General features: G+C 41.6%; 1 protein-coding gene across 9 annotated transcripts in view; it reads right to left on the reverse strand.

Moving 5' to 3' along the window:
* LARGE1 (LARGE xylosyl- and glucuronyltransferase 1) overlaps positions 1-21912 on the reverse strand; it is a 290868-nt gene that overhangs the window by 57857 nt on the left and 211099 nt on the right. For all 9 annotated transcript variants that reach the window (XM_075429418.1, XM_075429422.1, XM_075429423.1 and 6 more), the window contains one exon: positions 9888-9992. In XM_075429418.1, coding sequence (XP_075285533.1) covers positions 9888-9992 — 105 coding nt within the window. The remainder of the gene's footprint in view (positions 1-9887; positions 9993-21912) is intronic.

Genomic DNA, 21912 nt, shown 5'->3' on the forward strand with positions numbered 1-21912 from the left:
CTCATACTAGAAATGTCCCTGTTTATACATCCAATTATTACACAAAGTATTTTGACAACCGTATTAAACCTGGAGTTGATGTTCATCTGATTATCCATTCTGGACTAATTCTCGTGCATCTCTTCATTTTTTCTGAGTGGACAATTTTACACGTCAGTGCCTCAAAACACAGAACTGCGAGTGAGTGTCACAACTCTGCATCAGGAGAGAGTAACTGAACTTTGGGTGAGCTGTCCTGAACAGGGATCACAGAACAGTGCAGACTGTACAGGGTTACTGTGCAGGAGGTCCAGTCATTGAATCTCCCTGAGCAGGCATGTTTCGAAAAACAGATCACACAAGGCTTCTTTCCATGGATAAAAACTGAGGAGGTTTGCTGGAATCTGCTGAATATTTACCGTTTCCTGTTTTTGGCTGGGACAGAGTTACTTTTCTTCCCAGTAGCTGCTGCTTTCTGGATCTAGTAGAAGAAGAATGTTGATAATACACCAATGTTTTTAGTTGTTGCTAAGAAATTGAGGACTTTTTTCAGTTTACCGTGTCTAGCTAATGAGCAGGTGTACAAGAGCTGGAAGGGAGCATAACCAGGCAGCTAACCCAAGCTGGCCAATGGAAATATTCCACACCATAGACCTCATGCTCAGTTTATAAATGGGGGTTGACTGGGATGCAGGAATCCCTGAGTTCCATGAATTCTGTGAGTTCTGCAACTGGCTGCGCAACTGGTTGTCGGGTGGTGAGAAAAATTGTATCGTGTATCGCTTGTTTTGCTATCTCCTTCTTCTTCTTCCTTCCCTCCTTTGTTGTCTTATTAAACTGTCTTTATCTCAACCCATGAGTTTTACTTTTTGCCCTTTCTCCTCCCCATCCCACTGGGGTGGAGGGGTGAATGACTCCCTGGTCCTGGTTGCTGGCTGCTGGGTTAAACCATGATACCCTGATGAAAGCAAGTACATCTTCCAAAACTAATCTGTCTTGGACTCTCCACCAAAGAATCGCCCATCTTTAAAAGAAATAATCTGTTTCTTGATCCTCAGCTCCTATAAATCAGCTTAGGTCTATTTAACACAAGAGTCAGGCATTTATATCGGATCTGGACCTTATCCATGGCGCTTATCTCTGGGTTTTTCTTCCTCAGAAAGCAGCAAAAAGTGGAAGGTAACAGAGACCATTCCTTTAAATTATGTGGAGTTTTTTGGTTTTGATCCTCTCAAAAGCACCATATTTAATAAGGGTCAAAATGTGAACAATTTTACAAGGTTTCCACTTTTGACTACATGAAGAGGAAAAGTGCACCCTGCACAGGTGATAATTATTTTGGCTGGCTTCTAATATTAACAGTAGTCCACAAGGCTTATTATAGGGATGGACACAATGAGTAAGAACCCATCACAGCTTTTCTCGGTCTGGTGTTCAGTCAATGCCCTAGCAACAGAGGAGGAAATGTGTGTGGCTCATGGGCTGAACAGCCTCTCGGGTATTTCTTTATAGTTGGATGACAAAGAGGCTTGGCGTTTTGCATTCAGAAGCAACCAGACGACTTTTTTTCCCCCCTCTTAATGGGCAGTTTATTGACTGCATGAGATTCAGGAGTAATAGAGCATTCTAAGAAATGGATTAGTGGAAGGAAAGCAGCAGCACAGAATGAATAAGCCTAAAAATGAACCACAGAATTTTTAAAAGAACAGGAAACACAATGCACTTCAACGCAATGACTTCACTCAAAGGTCAGCTGCAGGTCAATTCTTCGTCCATGACCATTTCTCAGAGACAGAATTAGGTTCACAACAGAAATACAGGGATGTATTTGCATAAGGAGAACATGTGTTTGGAGCTGTTTAGCATGCTCATATAGTCAAACTGAGGTATAGTTTGGATGAGTGGACTACAAGGCACCTGCAAAGTAAGTTGGACTGCTAAGCTTCAAGGGTTGTGTTCAGCAATAAAACATTCAGACAGTGGCCAGTTACAAGTGGTATTCCACAAGAGTTGATACTGAGGCTGATACTGTTTAATATCCTGATTACTGAGCTGGAGATGAGATAGAATGAATCCCCAGAAGCATCACACATGACACCAAACTGGGGTTTGTGGCCAGTAGCCTGGGTATAGGGCTGCTATCCACAGGCACCTTGACAGGCTGGACAAGTAGGGTAAGAGAAAGCTCATGAAGTTCATCGAAAAGTCCTGCATGGGACTACTCGTGAATCGACAGTGCAGGCTGGAGGACAAGTGGATAGAAAGGAACTTTTCAGGAAAAGTCCTAAGGGGCTTGGCGGACAGCAAGTTGAACATGAGCCAGCAGTGCGACCTTGCAGCAAAGAAGGCCAACCACATCCTGCGCTATATTAGCCCCTTAGGTCAAGGGAAGTGATTACCACTCTTCACTCAGTGCTTATAAGACCACATCTGAAGTACTGTTTCGGATTCCTCAGTCAAATAAAGACACTGACACGCTGGAGGAAGTCCAGTGGAGAGCAACCAAAATGGTGAGAGGCCTGGAGAACATCTATGTGGAGACACTGAGAGAACTGGGCTTATTTCGCCTGCAGAAGAGAAGGCTAAGGGTATCTCTTGTTGCTGTCTACAACTACTTAGTGGAGCCAAACTCTTCTAACAGATGCACAGGGACAGAATTAGAGGCAACTGACAAAAATTGCAGCAAAGGAAATTCTAATTACGTATTACAAATTTTTACTTTTATTTTTTACTTTACTCATCAAGACAGTAGCCAAATACAGGAGCAGGCTGCCATGAGAGGTATACTTGGAGATACTAAAAACTCATCTGGAAAAGGCCCTGAGCAACCTGAGTTGGCTTTCAGTGGGAAAAGGACCAGAAGACCTCCAAGGGTTCCTTTCTGACCTGAATTGCCTATAATTCTATGACCCTGTTTCGGAAAGCTTCTCTTTTCACTGTCTCTATTGAGGCATTGAGAACAACCATGTAAAAACTATCTGCGTATACAGGGTATTGCAGTGCTCCTGTACTCCCCTGAGATGAGTTCGACAAAGACAGGTGGAGAAGGGAGGGTTGAGGAGCTACAGCAGGAACAATTAAAGTCAGGATGTAGCTGAACATAGAGACAGAAGACAGACAATGGGGAAAGGAAAGAACCGAGCTGCTGCTTCCGAGATCTCCGTGTCCACTCAGTTTTGCAGACTCTTCTTTCTCAAAAGTCTCTTAATACTTTTTTTAAAGAGGAAAGGTTTGTCCTGAACCTAATTTGCCCTAACACTACAATGATGAAAGCATAGTGATTTCTGTAGCCAAGAGCACCTATGAGAGTGATCTGGCTATGACGAAATTCAACTGTTTTTTGTTGGCAGTCTCTTAGAGCTGACAGCTTTGACATAAGGGTGTAGAAAGATACCTTAGTTACTCTGCTACTTTCTGTGACAGGCACTAGGCTACCTGTTTGAGCCCAAAGATGGAGCCCAACTGCAATGCCTCTTTCTTTGCTTTGGGACTATGGCTAAAACCTCTGTTTCTGTATCTACAAAAAGAAACTGTCTTTACACAATCACTTTTATGAGCACAGTGAGAAACTGGAAAGTGAACTTGCACTTCAGAGAAAAAATACTGGTTTTACTATCACTACGCATTTGTCTGCAGTTCTTCTGTCATATAGTAGAAGTTTTTGTTCTCAGTTTAGGCACCTGGATGCCTCTACTAAGCTTTTATGTGCAAGTCTTTCATCTAAATTTAATCTGCTAATGATGGTTCCTCTGCAATAAAGAGAGGGCATTTCAGAGTGCCGGACAACATAATTACTCATCAAGCTATGTATGTTCACATAAAGAACTGTCTTGATCAAGCTAAAAATACCACACTTCAGAATGATTCTTTAAATCATTAGATCGGAATACTACACATACATGTCCTATTTAGTTACATTACATGGAGAACTTTGTACTATGAACTCAGGTCAGACCAGTAAAACACCCCAAACTGTGACAATTTAATCAACTAAAAAGAACTACTTTTTATTTACTCCAGTACAATGGAAATTAGATTCTGGTGTAGATTGTCTGAACGTCATTGTTTTTTTTATCACAGGTTTCTTAGGAGATGAAAGTTTTCAGCGTTTCAAAGAAACTCAGGTGTTGTTTTCAAAAAGAAGACAGTCATTGCAGGGTCTGATAGATTCAATTGCTAAGGAGCAGAGGATGTATCTCAGAGAATGCAATGAACGGGAGACTAATTCAGTCACAGCAATGCCATTACTATGTGGACAGGCCTCTCAAACTAGAGGCACCATTTTCAAAATCAAATAGATATTGACCTGTATTTCAGAAATGTCAAGCGTGCTGTAAACAAGTTCTCAGTACATCCCATGCTTTAGAAACTGCATGATAAAGACTGGAAAGAAGCTATTCTTTGAGGGTAGTCAGCTTTAAGGCAGCTTATTTTTAAGTGCCGGCTACAAATAATAGCTAACAAAGATAGGGATGTGGTCATCAAAAGCAGAACTATCATTTTAGTGTCCCACCATCGATACAGAGAGACTCACTCACATTTCCTGTGGTGTCTAAAAGCAATATGTTGGCACTTCCTAAACTAATACCTGTACAATGTGCATGATATCTGTACTTCAAATACATATTTGTGTGTTATAAATTACATGTGTATCTGTATGCTTTGCACTGATAATGATATCTGTTGGATGAACTCACAGTATCTTAAAGAAGGAATAATCTAATCCAAAAAATCCTGGTACAGTCTGAATCTGAGTAGGTGAAGAAATTTGCCTTGACATTGGTGTTGGACTTAATTTTTTCTTTTTTTTTTTTACCGTTAAAAAAATCTGTTTTTCATCTGTTTGCAAGGGCTCTTGTACTTAACAACCAAACCTAATGATACGAGTTCCTGTATGAAACCTGACTAAAGTTTTATTTAATGGGAAGTAGGGATCTTGCAATGGCTTTTAGAGAGGACATGGCTAAAGTGAGTCAGGCCCCGACGGTGAGCTTTTAAAGGTTCTATACAGCATGAGTTCTCTGACTTCTTCATTCATTGTGACAATTTGGAACCATTTCCTCTCTCAAGCAACCAGTATACTCTTTTCTTTACACCATGGAGAAAAGTGCTAGTTTTAGTCAGAATCTATGGTACGTAATTTGTAAATTAGTGCTGTATTCAGATGGCTGTCATGTAATTCTGACTCTTCCAGGGGAGAAAAAAGGCATTTTGGTAACAGATCTAGAATTAGGCAACAGTAATTATTTAAAACATTAATTTTGAGGATTTCTGCAAAAACAGAAATGACTGATTAAACTGAAAGTGCTCAACACTTCTTAACATCAGATCCATCACCATAATGTCATGAGCAGAAGCCCATGAAGCTCAGATGAAAGCAGTTACCATGTTTCCGGAGCAGGACCACAGGTAGTTCCATGACCACCCCACTCATTTTGCATTTTGCATTGCTTTGCTAGTAATTTGCTTTCTGTGCTGAAGATGCACAGTATCATCATGAACAAGCACAAGATGTGATCCAGCCTAATTTCATATAAACACTCTGCCCTATGCTTGCCCTTACTATTCACTATTGTTAAATATTATGTAAAAATGACATAACATATGCTTCCCACTTCCAATTCATCTTCCATAGATCATTTTTTTTCAGGGGAACAATGAAGGAAAGAGATTCATTCTAGCATTGCAGAATCACAGAATGGTCGGGGTTGGAAGGGACCTCTGTGGGTCATCTGGTCCAACCCTCCTGCCAAAGCAGGGTCACCTACAGCAGGCTGCAGAGGACCTTGTCCAGGCGAGTCTTGAATATCTCCAGAGAAGGAGAATCCACAGCCTCTCTGGGCAGCCTGTGCCAGTGCTCCATCACCCTCAGAGGGAAGAATTTCTTCCTCATGTTCAGATGGAACTTCCTATGCTTCAGTTTGTGCCCGTTGCCTCTTGTCCTGTCACTGGGCACCACTGAAAAGAGTTTGGCCCCATCCTCCTGACACCCACCCTTAAGATATTTATAGGCATTTTTAAGGTCCCCTCTCAGCCTTCTCCAGGCTAAACAAGCCCATCTCCCTCAGCCTCTCCTCGTAGGAGAGATGCTCCAGTCCCCTCACCATCCTCGTAGCCCTCCACTGGACTCTCTCCAGTAGCTCATCATCTTTCAGTCATTACAAACATGGGAGTAATAATGCACGGTGCACACGCATAGCCTGGTAATCGTTAGGTGCCAGCCATTCCCTTCTGTTCTCAATCCGCAAACCTGGTAATGTGACATCTCTCAGTGTGGGAGTACGAATCGTCAGCTCAAGCTGTTGAGACACCTCCTTACAGTATCTGGTAGTTGCACTGAGGCAGTGTATTTCAGATGAGCCTCAAATCTCAGGACAGGCTTCTGTAGTCTAGAAGTCTGAAATCCCCTGGGCCAAAGTTTTTACAAATGCCCCCTGGCACCCAAATTACAGGCACAGATCCATCCTAAAGCTCCATTCGAAAGGCATGGAGTCCATTCTCAGCTGATGTAAGCTGTCCCTGCTGCACTGAAGCCAGAGCAGCCAGGGGTGATTCATACCAGCTGAGGAAGTGGCCTGAAATCGTAGTAACAGTCACCAGGAACTGCTTTTTAAAGCTATTCTCTACCTTGATGGAAAGTATAAAGCGGACAAAGTGCTAAAAGCTTTTATGTTTAAGATTTCTTTGACAAGATATTTTTCTGAGGACTAAGATGACTGTTACTCCAGAAATGAACATCAAACCATACAATGCAATTCTGGAACTGTCAGTTTAACATCTGTAAAGAGAAAAATCACAGTGTGGCTCAGGCAATACTTCCGAAAGCACAGTTCAGTCAGTGAAAGACAATATAGATTATACAGAGGGAAAAGTGTATTTTAACTAACACATGAGGAGTCTGTAAGAGTTAATCTCAGTGTAGACAAGTAAAATGGAGTGGACCATATATGCAAAAAGTATTTGATTAAGCAGCTTACTAAGTTTCAGCCAGCGAGGTACAGACAAAACCTGCGTACCTTTCTGGAATTGTGTTTAAAATGGCATGGGGAAGGGAATGTTATCTCAAATACAGAATGGTTCTAAGAACATTTTAAAAACAATTAAATTGCCACTGAACTGACTTTTGAGTTTGGTCTGGTCTTCCTAAGATTGTATAATCACGGACTAAAGTATGACTTGGATTATCTGCCTGTGCCAACGAGGCAGAAGGATGAAAAACAACCAAATAAAATCTTTCCTTGAAAATCTGTATTGGCTGTCAGGAGATTTGGCCTCGGTACACAGCAACAGGAGAATGTACATGCTTACTGGATTTAAAGAGCGAGTGGAGAAGGAACAAACACACCTTTGGCTTTAATGTATCTGCCTTCTGGGACTCCCCCAGCTGATATGTTGTGCAGAGTGTCTCAGACATAGAAAGGTAGGAGTGAAAGATAAATTATTTGCCTCAGAAATTGGGAGGAAGCACTGGAAGAATTTTGACTTTGAGGGGTGCTCCTTCTCTGGAGATATTCAAGACCCGCCTGGACAAGGTCCTGTGCAGCCTGCTGTAGGTGACCCTGCTTCGGCAGGGGGATTGGACCAGAAGATCCCCAGAGGTCCCTTCCAACCCCAACCATTCTGTGATCCTGTGATTCTGCAACAAATATGTCAGGGTTGAGTCTGGCTGAACAGGCTCAGACAAAAATCTTTCTTCTCAGGATTGTACCCTAAAACCATAGTAAACACTCTCCCAAGAGCAAGATCAAAGCCTGTCTGAGAGCTTCTCCTTGATCCAGCTTTGTTTAGCTCATTAAAGTTTCAGGGTTTGGGGAGCCTTTTTACTGTTCCTAAGTACAACTCCAAGCACTTTAATTTCTGAGTCTTCCCCTTCCTGGCTTACTGTCTTTCATGAGTGTTTTGCTTAGACTTATTGCCTCTCTTTCCTGCCCCCCTCCCCCCTTTAATTTTCTGAATCCTCCTTGCCCACAGTGTTGCGTTCAGTGTCAAATATTTTAATTTACTGAACAGATAAAACAAGCTCCAGTTTCACTTGGTATTTCATCTTCCTCGAGAGATTTATACCTCCAATCTCTGCTAGATTACTGAGACAAACAATGAATTCAATTAAGAAAATGGTAGCAAATGATCCTGATTCTGTCAATAACATCATTTGCTACTTCTCAGAGGTTGCACTGTTTCACACAGTGACCTCTTATTCCATGTACTTGAAAAAATATCATTTCACTTCTTATGATCACTTGTCAATCTTCCATTCATTATCTACCTTCTGGTTTTCTTTCTAAAAAAAAATTAAGTTTTTACTGCTACAGGTGAGTTGTCTGAAGAAGTGTGAGCAGACTAAAATCATGGGCAGGATTACGCATGGCCTCGTAGGTATGTATTAACACATACCAAGATTTGAGACATACAGTGTATACGAAGAACCACAGACTTTCAATTATTTTTGCTTTCAGTGGAAGAATTTTGTGATATACTGACATTTGGTATCCCTATAAAACATTTGGAACAGTAAGTTAAGACAATATAAATAAAAGCTTTACAGCATCTTTAATTACATAATTGAATTTCAGATACTACTCACCATATATTTCTGGGTTATTCTAATGTTATGTAGTTGTGACACATTTCTCTCTGCAAGCATTAAAATGGCAGAAAGGAAAAAGCAAAAATGCAGCAGAAACACAGTAACTATAAACGGTGGTCATCACTGCTTTGTGGTGTAACACTGGGCAGAACTGACATCAACAAGTTTAATTGTGTATAACATAAACTTTCAGGTTGCAGGACAAATCCATGAAACTCAGCTCTGTCTCCTGCTTTGGGCGGGGCGGGGGGAGAGAGGAGGTGGGGAGCCCAAGCCTGTATATGTGCAGTTCTGCTCTGGCAAGTGGAGAACCAGGAAACAGACCTTTTTGGCCAAAATCTTGTATCCATATCTATCTGCGTTTTGTTAGGCTACTCTTTCGAACATTTTCACAGAACAGAGATGATTTGCAGAGGCTGAGGTACAAATTCACAAAACCTGGCATGATTCCCCCAAACATACAAAGGAATATAGAAGTACAGATGACTCAAACACAACTCGTGCAATACTTTTCCTAGGTAGTCTGTTTAATTCAATCCAATGTATTTCTGCAAAGCAAGCTCACTATTACGGTGAATAATTTTCTGATAGTGCAGGGATATTTACATGGACTCCTCTTTTCTAAATGGAGGCTTCACCATCTGTTCTGCCCTTTCATTACAAATAGAGAGGAAACCTAACTCACTGCATCAGCATGTAAAGCCTAGCATCGAAATGATTTAGACGTACGTGTGTGCTCTTTATGCACTTGGTATGTTTTCTCACATACCAAACACAAATCAGTGAGCAGACCTGCCTCTTGTAACCTATTAAATTCCCTGATCTTATGCCTTTATTCCCTTCTCACGGCAGCAGAAATTGATGGCCAGTAGTTTGCATTTTATTAGGACAATTATGACCTCGTTGCTGTCCTGCAGCAGTTATATCTTTATTGGGCTGACATTTTGTGATACCATTTACCTCTCTGCAGAAAATGAGCCTTGATGCCTATTCTTTCCCTCTTGCTGGGCCTACGTATGCTTCATCATGGACAGAAACCTTGTAGGAGACGTAGATTGCGGAAAAGCTCTGTCTTTCCCCAAAGGATGCCACATAATCTCTCTTAAGACCATTTAGAGAAGGAACACATTCTCCTCAGACTAGCACAGGACCAGAAGCTCCAAAATGCATCACACTGCATCATTTTTACTGCTTTCAAAGACAAATTTTTCAGTAGGTTAGGAAGGGAGGTGCAAGTTACTACATCCCATACTCTCTATACCAGGAGACTGATTGCACGCTCAGTGCAAACGCTAATTCAGAGAAAACTCTCAGGGCCTACCTGTGTTGTAGCCCCTCCCAAGCGCTGGCCAGGGCCGATGATTTTTCCAAAGGTTGCCCAAATACCAGTCACTCTGGTTCTCCACCAAGCCAAGAACCTGCTGCCCTGGAAATGAGCAAATTGCAAAACGATCATGAGACAGAAGTCAATCAAGCAATGGAAAACAAACACGAAATCTGGAGAGGGACAGTCAGTGGAAAGGGAAGACAGAAGTTTGGGTGCTGCCTTCCTTTCACGCATTCAGAAGATGCCTGCTTTTGTAACAAACAGCAAGCCTGGCACAGCAAACTCAGCACGGTTCTTTTCTTTCCTTCTCCCCTGGCTAGTCTGCGTAATTAAACACTGTGGGAACCTTTGTCATGCTGACAAAAATATATCACCCAGACAAATCCGAATGCTGCTCGATTTTGGAATACAATGATGGAGAATCCTCCTAGTGAGAAGTCAGTGTTGGTAAAATTATCATCTAATATGAAGATCTGTTCATACTCTGATGGAGATAATAAAATTGAAGAACAAGGCTCAGTATAACAAATGATTCTCTTCCCATGCTCTCCGTCACTGGTTTCAGGGATTTATTTCTCAGTCCCAAAGGAAATCCCTTTTGCTCAGGAAAATACTGGATTCAAAGAGTTTACCTACATAAGAAAGTTGCACTGCTTTATTTTAAGAGAATAATTTAAAAGTCATTTAGGCATGCCTGTGTGGAATGTTGCACAGAAATTATTATTTCAGTTTTAGATGGGCTTATTTTGGTTTAGCTTACATTGATTAGCAGCTGGCTTCAGCTAGAGTAAAACGTGTTTTAAATCAAATGCGTCTAGAAGGTTTGCACTGCTTAAAAATCAACAGAAAAGTGAATGTTTGTATAGATAAGGACTTAATTATCTATCCTGAAAAGTGCTGTATAAAATGTAAATAAGAAAAGTGATTGAAATGATGCTCTGGTGACGGAGGATGGAGGGAAGGGGAAAACTGCATTTGGATCTAGTCAAATAAAGGAAAGGGAATGGTGTTTTGACTGAGGGACCAGCTCAGTGAGGTCACTACGACTGGGATTGGAAATTATTCCGCAACGTTTTGAGAAAGCAATTAAGCATTGTGCTCTGAAGGCACATTTTGAAATCCCAGCTATGCTCATAAAACTAGGCGTATGGTCACAGCAGTGCACGGAAAGCATTAGATGATCATTGTACATTGCTTACATAGGACCATAGCCGTATTGCTAAAGTTTCAGTATGGCCCAAGACAAGACTGGGCGGAGAAGCAACACATAAAGGCAAAAGTGATTTATTTAATTTTATAATCCGCTAGGAAAATGTTAGCATAAGTCAGGTAATTGCGATACTCTCCCATGGTACCTCTAATTCAGTGGAACGTCAGTAACCTCCACATCTGTCTCGAATGCTGTTTCAAAGAGTGTGAGCAGCAGTGAGTGGCCAAATAAATCAGAACATTCTGAAAGCATTGAAGGAGGGAACAGAAATCAATCTAGAAACAACCTTGAGAGATTACCAAGTCCACTCCACACCACTGTTCAAGATCATCCTACTCTATCCTAATCACAACGTTCCGGTCCTCACCAGACCTCGTTTTCTAATGACGTTTCTCCTTTTCCATTAAATGTTATATATAATATATATATTTAATTTTTCACTTTATACTCTGTACCTCATTTTTTAAGAAGGTGGAAAATCTGGGAGAGAGCAGAAAGGGTCATATAAAAGACCACCACACATTTATCACCCCGTTGGTGCTACTGAAAACTGGCAATATTAACAGAGTGCAGTACGCAAGAGAATGAAAGAAATGACAAGTCAGAGGCAGATGCATCCTAAGCAACTGATGATTTGTTCATACAAATAAACTGTAGCATCTGTCAACCTGTGAGCCACATGGAATGCACTAGACAGCACAGCAGGTGCCACAAGCCATACGTCGTGAGGAAATGTGAAAAGGATCTCAACTGGCTGAAACGAATCTTAGCCAAAAAAGGCCGAAGGGCACAATTTAAACAACACTTGTTGATTCTGTGCTGGAAGACTGCCTGTTCTTTATAACCGCTCCCTTACAGTTGAGGTAGAATTAAATCAAAATAAGAAACTACCATTGCAAGTAAGGGATGAGGAAAAAACCCCCCAAAAATGCAAGTGCAGCTGGGCTGGAATGGATTGGCACAGCTAGTAGAAGAGTGTAACCCTGCCCATATTCTAACTGCACATTTCACAACTCAGCAGTCCACAGATCCTTCTCAGGATAGTACCGCTAACATCAAAAGAAATGTTAGAATTCCATTTGCAAGAAGCAGATACTGAACTTCCTTACCATGGAGCATCAATCTGCTTCATTATTGTAGCCCCGTGCATTTCCCTACACGCTACAGAGTTCAGCCTTCAAACTGATGAACAATAAAAAATGAACAAACCTTGCTGCTTGTTAATGGTTTTCCTTTCTCACCTACCAATCCAAAATCTCAGTTCTGATAATGTACCCCTGAAATACTTATTTCTCAGTTATTATTTGTCATGCTAAGATAAACTGAAAAGACTCAGGAAATTATATTCGCACGTATTTATTGTAGCTGTATCCTTTCCTTCCCCCTTTTCCCTTTGTTTTTGAAGACACCAGAACAAACCCTGCTCTCACCAGTATTGCTTGAGGTTTGATATGGGACATGGATGCAGGCAGAAATTAACATCCTGTAAGCTTTAGGGCTTAGATACATGGATCAGATAATGTGACTTACTGTGTATCTACCGAGCTGGAATAACTGCCTGTACATGTCCTTATAGCTTGTAACAAACCCAAAGTAAAATGTGTTAGCTAACACACTTTAGTTTGCTTTTGCAACGGCCTGGGAATGCGCGTGTGTTCACTGTCTTAGGGTAGAGCATTATGCAACTTGTCAGGCTGTTGTAATTCTTGCTGGTGTCTAAAAACCTACTAGGCAGATGTGATGGCTTGTCTCCCAAGCCACCTTGGAGAAAGTTATGAAGATATGCTTTGTATCTCCTCCAGTTACACTTTGTTTTTCTTTAGCCTGGAACAGCGTTACTGTTTCTGCCAAGGAAGAATATATTTTTATTTCCCTTTACATTGTCTCTATGATCTTGACTTTGGGCAGAAGTGATCAGGAAAACAGAACTTCAGCTGCATAGCAAATACTGATGGCTCCAAAAAAATGTTTTCACTCTGAACCAGTATAAAAAAAATCACATTCAGAAATATTCTCTGGAAAAAACATCCTCAAATAATTTGATCTGAAGATATCAAAATAACCACAGCTAAATGTACAACCCTCTTCATTTTCAATATTATCAATCAATGTGACACATAATATAGATGCATAATATATCCCATATATGCCACATTGTTCTATGTATCTAAAAGTTCAAACAAAATAAAATCATAGTTTTGCCCTTCCAATTTCAGACAACTAAAAATGTTTCACTCAAACTTTAATCAACATTTTCTTATATGAATGAATCGCCGTGAGAATATCTGTTCAGTGTATCTGAGCATTACCGGTTCTTTCATTCAGTTGTTTACTTTTTCAAACGCATTATACAGTTACGGAAATGAGGCACTGGCCAAAGCAATGCACGGGGTCGAGCAGGCACAACGAATGCTCCCCTTGCCCGCAGTTCTCTGACCAGCCGTCAGCCCCGACTCGTCCCTCTGCCACCCTTCATGCCTTCCCTGCAAGGTGCACGCAGTTCTGCAGAATCTTTCACCAGCTTGATTTCACCTCCAATCATACCGCAACCAGAATTCAGATTTTCTGAGGAGAAAGACAAGTTCCTTGCCACCACGGACTTTTACAAAAGGCAAGCTTCAAAGAGTTATGCGAGTTATTCTTTCAGCAGATGAGAACATGGTGGCTACCATAATGAATTTGAATAGTTCAGCATTCTGAGCTGCCTGCTGCTTCTTCCTAAGAGTTATTATAATAAAACATCATCACTAACAGCAAAGGCTCTGTCACTGTTTTCCGCTCTGGCCCTGCAGTTATGATTAAGTGCACTCCTCTCACTCTCTGTGACTGCAGGCACAAGTTAGCTTATGAAAATGAAGCTGTCTTTCCTACTTCTTCATACATCACCACTAACAGCCAGACAACAGAAAACATGGCGATGATTCTGGCATGACCACGGTGAAAAATCACCGAGCAGGCAGACTTACAGCTGGATTGTCGGGAACGGGGCTGTATGCTGCCTGGCTGCGGGACGAGACTTCTGCGGAAGGCAGCTGCACAGTGACAGCGTTTTGCACAGTTCGGCTCCCTGACAGCTCTCGCATGATGAGAAGTGCTTCTCTCCTCGCAAAAGCTTAGCTGTCGCTGGGAAGAGGTTTCCATGGAAAAGCAGATACGTCTGAGCCTGACAACTCAATGCGTCGATTCTGTTTTCACTTCATAGATTTTTGGTGGCTAAAGGAAGGTAAAGCATGATCCTCTAATTCAGGCATTGAAGGGGACTCCAGATCTCATCTCAGCTCCTAGCTCTGATACTGATTTCTTGGGTGATACTGGACAGGTCACATAACAGCCTCTTGCTCGATCCTCCCGTAAGAAAACCGGGAATAACAATAACTTTTTACCTCTCTCTCATTTTGCCTGTCTCATATATTGCAAATGTAAGTCCTCCAAGGTAATAACTGTGTGCTAGCTTCTACCGAAAACGTAACAGCAGCTGTGCGTGGCCAGGCTGAAGCTCCATCCAGCACAGTATATTGTCTCCAGCAGCAGGCAGTAGCAGCTGTGCAGTGTGGAGCACAACGGGGCAGCTGTATGGTGGCACTTCTTCATAGTGGTCCTCCGGCTTCCAGCAACTCGTGGCACATGACACATCTGAAGAAGCATCAGCTTTTACTTATGTTGAGTCTGGTATCTGCTAGTTTCATTTGGTGCCCAGCACAATCTTGGTGCCTGTGAATAATATTTTCCTATTCTGCCCTGATTTTTTCCCAGTTTTAGAGAATTCCATCTTCTCTAGAGTAACCTCAGCTCTTGCCTTGAGGTATTCTGCTATTACAAGCAATAATAATACCAGTAAAAAATTATAGTTATTACAACTACTTTCACCACCTTCTTAGTGGAAGCCTTTTTTTTTTGTTTTGTTTTTGTTTTTTTTTTTTGTCTTAGAGAGTACAGTGGCTTTCGCATGACTCCACTACACTGACAGTAAGAGCAATGGGCCCACAACAAATACTCTGGGTGAGCTGCACTTTCTGTGGTCTTCAGGACATCAGGCTGTTTCCGTAAAGGGAAAATAAAAAGGCATGTTAGAGGGGAGGGAAGAGGTGGCGGGTGGGGGGTGCCACCTTTTGATTGCCCATGGCCAAAGGGTAAGCTGGTATCACACGAAAGACCTGTTTCAGCACAGCTCTCCTGATTGTTACGTTTGCAAGGTTTAGTTGTATATGGTATGGGCCTCCAAAGCAAAAAGTGAGTGCAAAGTATTTTTCAGCCTTTAAAAACATAAGAAGCAATTTCTACACTGTGGAGGTTATTAAAGGAGAACACAGCTGAACTCGGTCTTGCTACTTCTAACTACTGTAACAGCCATGGTTTAGATCATTAGGAATTTAACACAGACATGAATGCTGGAGCCACAGCCAAGTACTGCCAGAGCAATGCATGTCTTCAGTGTAAGCTGCAAGAACAGGAGAATTACTCAACAAGAATTTAAGATTCAAGCTTGGCAGGAATCAGGAGAACTGCAGAGTTCTGCTCCCAAAACAGGACACAGAAACAGAGGATAAAAAGGCGACAGGAGGGAAGAGGGGAAAAGGTACGCATTCTGAATGCTGGAACATTTCTAAATTGGCCAGTACCAAGTCTGATGAACGTACTAAGGACTAGCTGAATCTTTAATGGTACAATGAAGCTGGGTTATTTTCTGCACAACTCGGAGTTAAAATCTTTCATTAATGTCCTGTTCCTTTTCTCTCCATCTCCTGATTTCCTTTTCTTTAGCCTTTAAACACCTGCATAAGAGACACTTCTTTCCTGAAATGTCTGAGGCCACATCATTACCTGGTATAAATCTACACGACTTCAGTGAAATCAGCGTACTTACACTGATTGATACCAGCTGAATGCATTGCACTTCATGTTCTGTCTTGCCCGAGTGACTGACCCTTTCTCTATGGCCTTCCAGTCCCTGATCTTGCACCAGTTCATACACAGTATGTGGCTTCTAATATCTTTCACTTTTCCTGTCACATCTCTCATCCACCTCTTCAGACCACTGTCAAGTTCAAGCTTTTCATCCTCACTCTTGATGCCCTGTGCAACTCTTGCACTGTCTATATCAATTAACGTTTCTTCCTGCTCGCAAACTCATTCCTTTTCTACTGCCATGTCCTCTCTCATCCCTAAAAAAGAGTCTGTTTTCTCATGCAACAAATGCCCTGAGTTACCTCTGAAAATATATTTCAAATACAAAAACTCTCGGCACTTTAAAGTTTTTAGAAATTTTACCATTAATCCAGTGTAAAATATGCCATGAAATCTTGGGCATGCACTGTACACAAGCCTGCCTGTCCCCAGAAACAGAGGATGACATTTTCTCACATGCTCATACAGTACAGGATACATCGTGTTCAACAGAATTGAACACTTTAACCTCTACTCTGCATTTATTTCACATGTGCACACACACAAAAGATGTATACATGATACGTGTATGCACACATACACGTGTGTATACATATATACACACATATATGCATGCATAAACATATACAGATGGGCATATATATATAGGCAGGTATAGGAAAAGGCCGCCTCTACCTTGAAGAGGTACATGGAAAAGTCAAGTTTCAGGGAAAAATGCCTCCCACACAAGTTTAACTTGTTTATTTGATATCTCATTTGCATCAAGTATGTTGCCGTTTCCCAACAGCCATTAGCCCTTCTTAGTGGACTAACTGCTCATAGAGCAAAACTGCATGGATAGTTATTAAAGAGCAACCTGGATGAGCAGGAGGCCAAAGAATAGCTCACTGAAGGACTGCAGGATGGTTCTCAGGAGAGGAGAGGATGGCTCCATGGGAGCATCACACTGGATAGCACATGTGCCAGGAGAGGAAGAAAAGAGACAAGCAGTGAATACCTGATAAGAAACGAGGCTAGATAAGTGAAGCCGAGGTAGATACATTAGATACATCAAGGGCAGGGAAAGACAAGATGGGCCAGGTTGAGTCAGTGAAGTTGAAAGGAGCTAGTGAAAGCAATAAAGGAAGACACTGGCAATGCTGGAACAAGGATCTAAAGCAATGGTATCACCTGACTTCTGGATGTACTCAGAGGCGGTGATGTGGCCAGGGCAAAAGAATTTACAGCAACTTGGGCCACAGGAGAAGAATAACTCAGCAAGAGTCTGTACAGAAAGAAACGTGACTAGTGTTCTGTAGGTGGTAGAAGGGAGGATTCAGAAGGCACAATCATACACAAAAGTTGATCAAGAGGATGAAGTGTACAGAATTGGACTGAGAAAGGTTGGGGTAAAAAGCTAAGTCTGTGATTCATCTTCATAAGGAAAGATGAAAGAATGAAATCAATTGGAAGAAGAGAATATATTTGGTTTCTACGCATCTTCTCTCCTCCAAGGAGCTTGTTAGAAAAATGAAGAGGACAGTGAGGAGTCCAGCAAACTACAGCAAAGCTAGCAAATCTATCATTAATGTTTGCAGCACTTTCATCTGCAGAATTTCAGGGAAATGGTTTCTCAGCAGCTGAGCACAAGACAGTAACTGTAGAAAAAACCTTTCACTTTGGAACAAAACTTTTTGAGGTTTTCTGTGACAACAGCAAGACTTCATGCACCCATGAAAACAGAGCTCCTGTGTTGCCAGCAACTTAGGAAGAATTCAAAGATGCTATGATCTGGACATACACAGAAGTTTTTGCTTGTTTTCTGTCTTGTAGGAAAGGATATACCTGACACTTTGTCAGGAAAAGTGCTCTAGCGTGGAGTTTGGGGAATAACAAACCTGGCCACTGAAACTGTTCGGAAATTGTAAGCCAGATCAGAAGGGATGCCCATGTCAGCTTCACGTGCTGCTGAGCCGGTCCTTCCTCACCTCAGTTCTAATGTCACTGTTTATAGCACAAAATGTCCCAGCAGCACAACTGCCATCTAATTAACAGCTATAGGAGACCTGACATGAACCCTTTCTCAGGTGACGGGTACTCTCTCCTAACCAGGCTGCAGGAGGTCAGTGAGATGTACTTGTTGCTCTGACTACACACCTCACTTTCTTCTTCACACCATGGCAGCTTAAAGATTGTGTGCCCCAATACTGCTTTTTCCTCATCATGGTCTCCTTTTTAATTTTTAATTTATTCAGCATAAAACCCCACACTCTTACAAAATCAAAACTTCTTGCTCTGAAAGCAGCAAAATGTCCTTGTGAACACAGTGAATTCCACTCCAGCAGTTCTAATACTCAGACATTTGTCTGAGATAAAAGATATTTCTAAATGACTGTACTCAGTGTTTCAGGAACATACAAGGTATTAAAACTACGGCTCAAATTTGTGCTATGCAGGAATACCTGATCACTGAACAAAAAATGCCTTCTTTTTTGCTGCCAAAGATAATGCAATAAAACTGTCATGGAGGAGGGTGTGAAGAGCATGAAGGTAATTGTCCATGTACCATGACTCTGCCTACAGCAACTGTACCAATTTTATCCAGGGGATAAGGTCCTGATATGCACATTTGGGTTGGCACAAACCCCATCTGTGAAACACATCTCCGTGACAGGGAGCTGAGCAGCAGGCTACCACGTGTAATCAATAATCTAACTCTTCTGCAATGCCTGTCATTAGCAGCGCTTTACAAAGAAAAGGAGAGACCTCTTCACAGCAGGAGAAACTGAGGCGCATGGTGACAGAGTGACATTTCCAAGATCATCAGGGAGGCAGGCGGCAATCTATGAACAGGTGCCGGGACTTGTGAGACCCAGAGCACTGAGAGACACCGTCCTTTCTAGTAGCCTAGTGCCTAAACTACCACTGCCACTCAGTAATCATTTAGAAATTCCCAGTGAGCTTGTCTTTTGAGCAGTTGTCAGCTTACTGGGTCCACTGATGGCCGAGTTTTTCTCGCCACATCCCTGAATGCTATGTCCTGCTCTGCCATAGATTTACTTTAGGTACTTCCCTCGGGATTCTGGGCATGTCTCTTCACTTTCCTCTTGACGTTCAGGCAGCTGCTGTAGCGATGTAAACCTCAAACTGCCTCCATTAACTGAACAAATTTAACTCAGATTCACACCAGGTTAACAGAGGTTAGCAGCTGGCTGTTTGTTCCTCACTTTTGTTCTGTAAAATCAGGATAACACCACTGCGTCACTACACTTCATCAGGTTTTAGTAATCGGTGTTTGAGGCTGTTGGAACAGTAAACTGTTGTTTATTAACAATGTGCTAGAGACAGAGGGTAAGAGCTTTCGAATATTCTGGAGACTGTTTATGGAAACTGTGCACAGCTTCCTACTTCATATCCTTTTTGGCAGTTATCGTATATAAACAACAAGATATTAAACCCCTCTCCTTTGTATTTAAAAGGAATAAATCTTCTAAATCAATGGACAGACCACAATTTCTTGTAAGCAAGAAATCAGTAGGTATTTATGATAAGCACTTTCTCTGAGCATCAGCGAAGTCCCAGCATGTAGAAGCAGCGGCAGAAAAAACCCCATGATGAACAAAATGAAAAAGATTGGTTTTCTGGTGACAAGTAAAAAAATCAAACCAAACCAGAAAAAAACAGTGCCATATTTAGTAAAAAAGGGCTGTAGTCACCCACTTAATGTGAAAAAGGTTGCCAAGTTATTGTACATGATGTTGAAATCCAACTATGTTGACATTATTTTTCCCCTTTGTTGGGTTCAGTTCTGTTAAAAAACAAACAAGCTCTGCACTTCCCTTTGGCTATGTGGCTTTACCTGCCTATGCAAATATTTCAGGCTGAAAATTCAGGAGTCGTCTCTTCAGCAGACACAGATTGCAGGAAGATGCTGCTGCCTGCCTAGCACTTCTTGCCAACGCTATAATGGCACTTACTATACTGACAAATGGTTTATGTAAATAGCTCACCTTATGCTTTTAATTATGGGCTTCAAGACAGGTAAGAGCTCACGAACACTACAGCTAAGAATTATTTATGCATCAGGAGTATCAGATGGTAAGATGACACAGCAAACATTTGTTCACATCTAATGAATAAGCACAATTAGTCCTGTATCAGGAAATATGACAGAGCTCTGATACCGAACAACAACCTGCCGTTATACTTCTTAAGCCTACAGAATCAAAGATGCTTCTGCCTGATACAACGAAACAGTGGCTGTACCAGAAGCCTCATGCTTCAGTGACGAGCTCAAGAGTCTTGGGATCTGTTCCTCATTCTGATGTTGACCGGCTGTGCAATCACAGATGGGTCACCTCTTTGGTGAGCCTCAGCCTCTCTAAGCAGGGCATGGTTCTGCAGTCAGGCTAAACAGTGGACGTGTGTATAAGAAGAACAGAACAACCTGAAGAACAGAATGGAAAATTTTATCCTGACACAGTGTTGCAAGTTATTTTGTCAGCAAGAGATGGAGCACTGCAAATACCTAATAAACACGCAGAGAATTGCTCTTAAAATTTGAAAACAACCATTCTTTCTCTATGTCCTTCTCTGTCTTTTAACCTGTACCCTGGAGACATCTGGATTTACAGGGCAACATGGTTGAGATGTTCTCTTGCTGAAAATGTGTCTACTCGTAAACTCAACTTGAAATCATATATAGCACTGAGTCAGTTTTGCCAGCATGTAATAACCCTGTCCAATACTACAGAGTCAAGATTGGCACAAGGATAAAATTATGAAGCCGCCACTCACACAGTACCTTGAGCTCCAAGGTTGAATAGTACAGTCTGTCTCACAGATTGCTAGCAAGCACTAGTTATTCTTTACTTCTTAGTTTACAGCTCTTTACTACATGTAGGACACATTTTGCTAGCATGACAATGAAGTTGTTAATGTTCGTGATGGAGAATCCAGTAAGGCTTGGAAAAAGTAATAAAAACCCCCATTCTTCAGTCATTTGCAGATCAACCTTTGTGGATAGTTCCAGAGGTTTTAGGATGTTTAACTAAAGTCCATCTCAGTACTGATGTTTCCCTGTTTTACCTGTTTATTGGCTTAGCGCTGAGTGATTCTTGTTGTTCTGAAGAACCTCAGAGCAAAGAGGAAGAAGACCATCTCAACTGAGTAAAGGGATAAAAACAAGTGTTATGAAAATCAGCTTAAGCTCCTTCTCCCTGTCTGTTAATTATTTAGCTAGTGCGGGTCTGGCTTTAATTGAGACAAACAGACGAAAAATGTGAGCCCAAAAGTACACAGAGAGTGCAGAATTCTATTACACAGCCCTGAGACAGAGAGACTTTAAAGTGTTACAAAAGAGTTAAAGTCCGAAAGCAAAGAGGTGAGAGATTAGCAGAAGGTGCCAGTTTCATTAAGTAGATATGCTGATGATAACGGGAAGAAAGGGCAAGACTTGCTGTCCCCTGAAACACAACAACTCCCATAATGTATTCTGCACATCATATCGTTCAAGCCTCTAATATTTCATTCATTGATTTTATTGTCAAATGCAAAGGCGCTTGTTCCAAGCGGCATTTAGTGAGACAGATGGGGAGAGACCCAGACTTCATTACTGGGAGTTTGCTCTCTGGACAATGTTGACATTATACGGGTGAAAAGCAAGAAGAGTGCAAAAGTCTACCAGCCCTAATGTTTAGAAAAGTCTCTTAGGTTCTCTTCCTGGAAGCTGACGGGCTTTTCACCTGCTCAGACTGCAGCCTGCCTCCCATGTTGCCCGTATCTGTGAAAAAGCATCACTCTGGCTTCTCACACAGGCGCTTTGAGACAAGCCGTGATATCCTAGGATTCAACTTTTGTGTTGACTGCTGTTTTCTGCTATAGGAAAAGAGAAGAAGATCAGAAGAGAAGTCTATGAACTATTAA

This window comes from Opisthocomus hoazin, chromosome 8, assembly GCF_030867145.1.
Source record: "Opisthocomus hoazin isolate bOpiHoa1 chromosome 8, bOpiHoa1.hap1, whole genome shotgun sequence".
NCBI classification, from domain to species: domain Eukaryota; kingdom Metazoa; phylum Chordata; class Aves; order Opisthocomiformes; family Opisthocomidae; genus Opisthocomus; species Opisthocomus hoazin.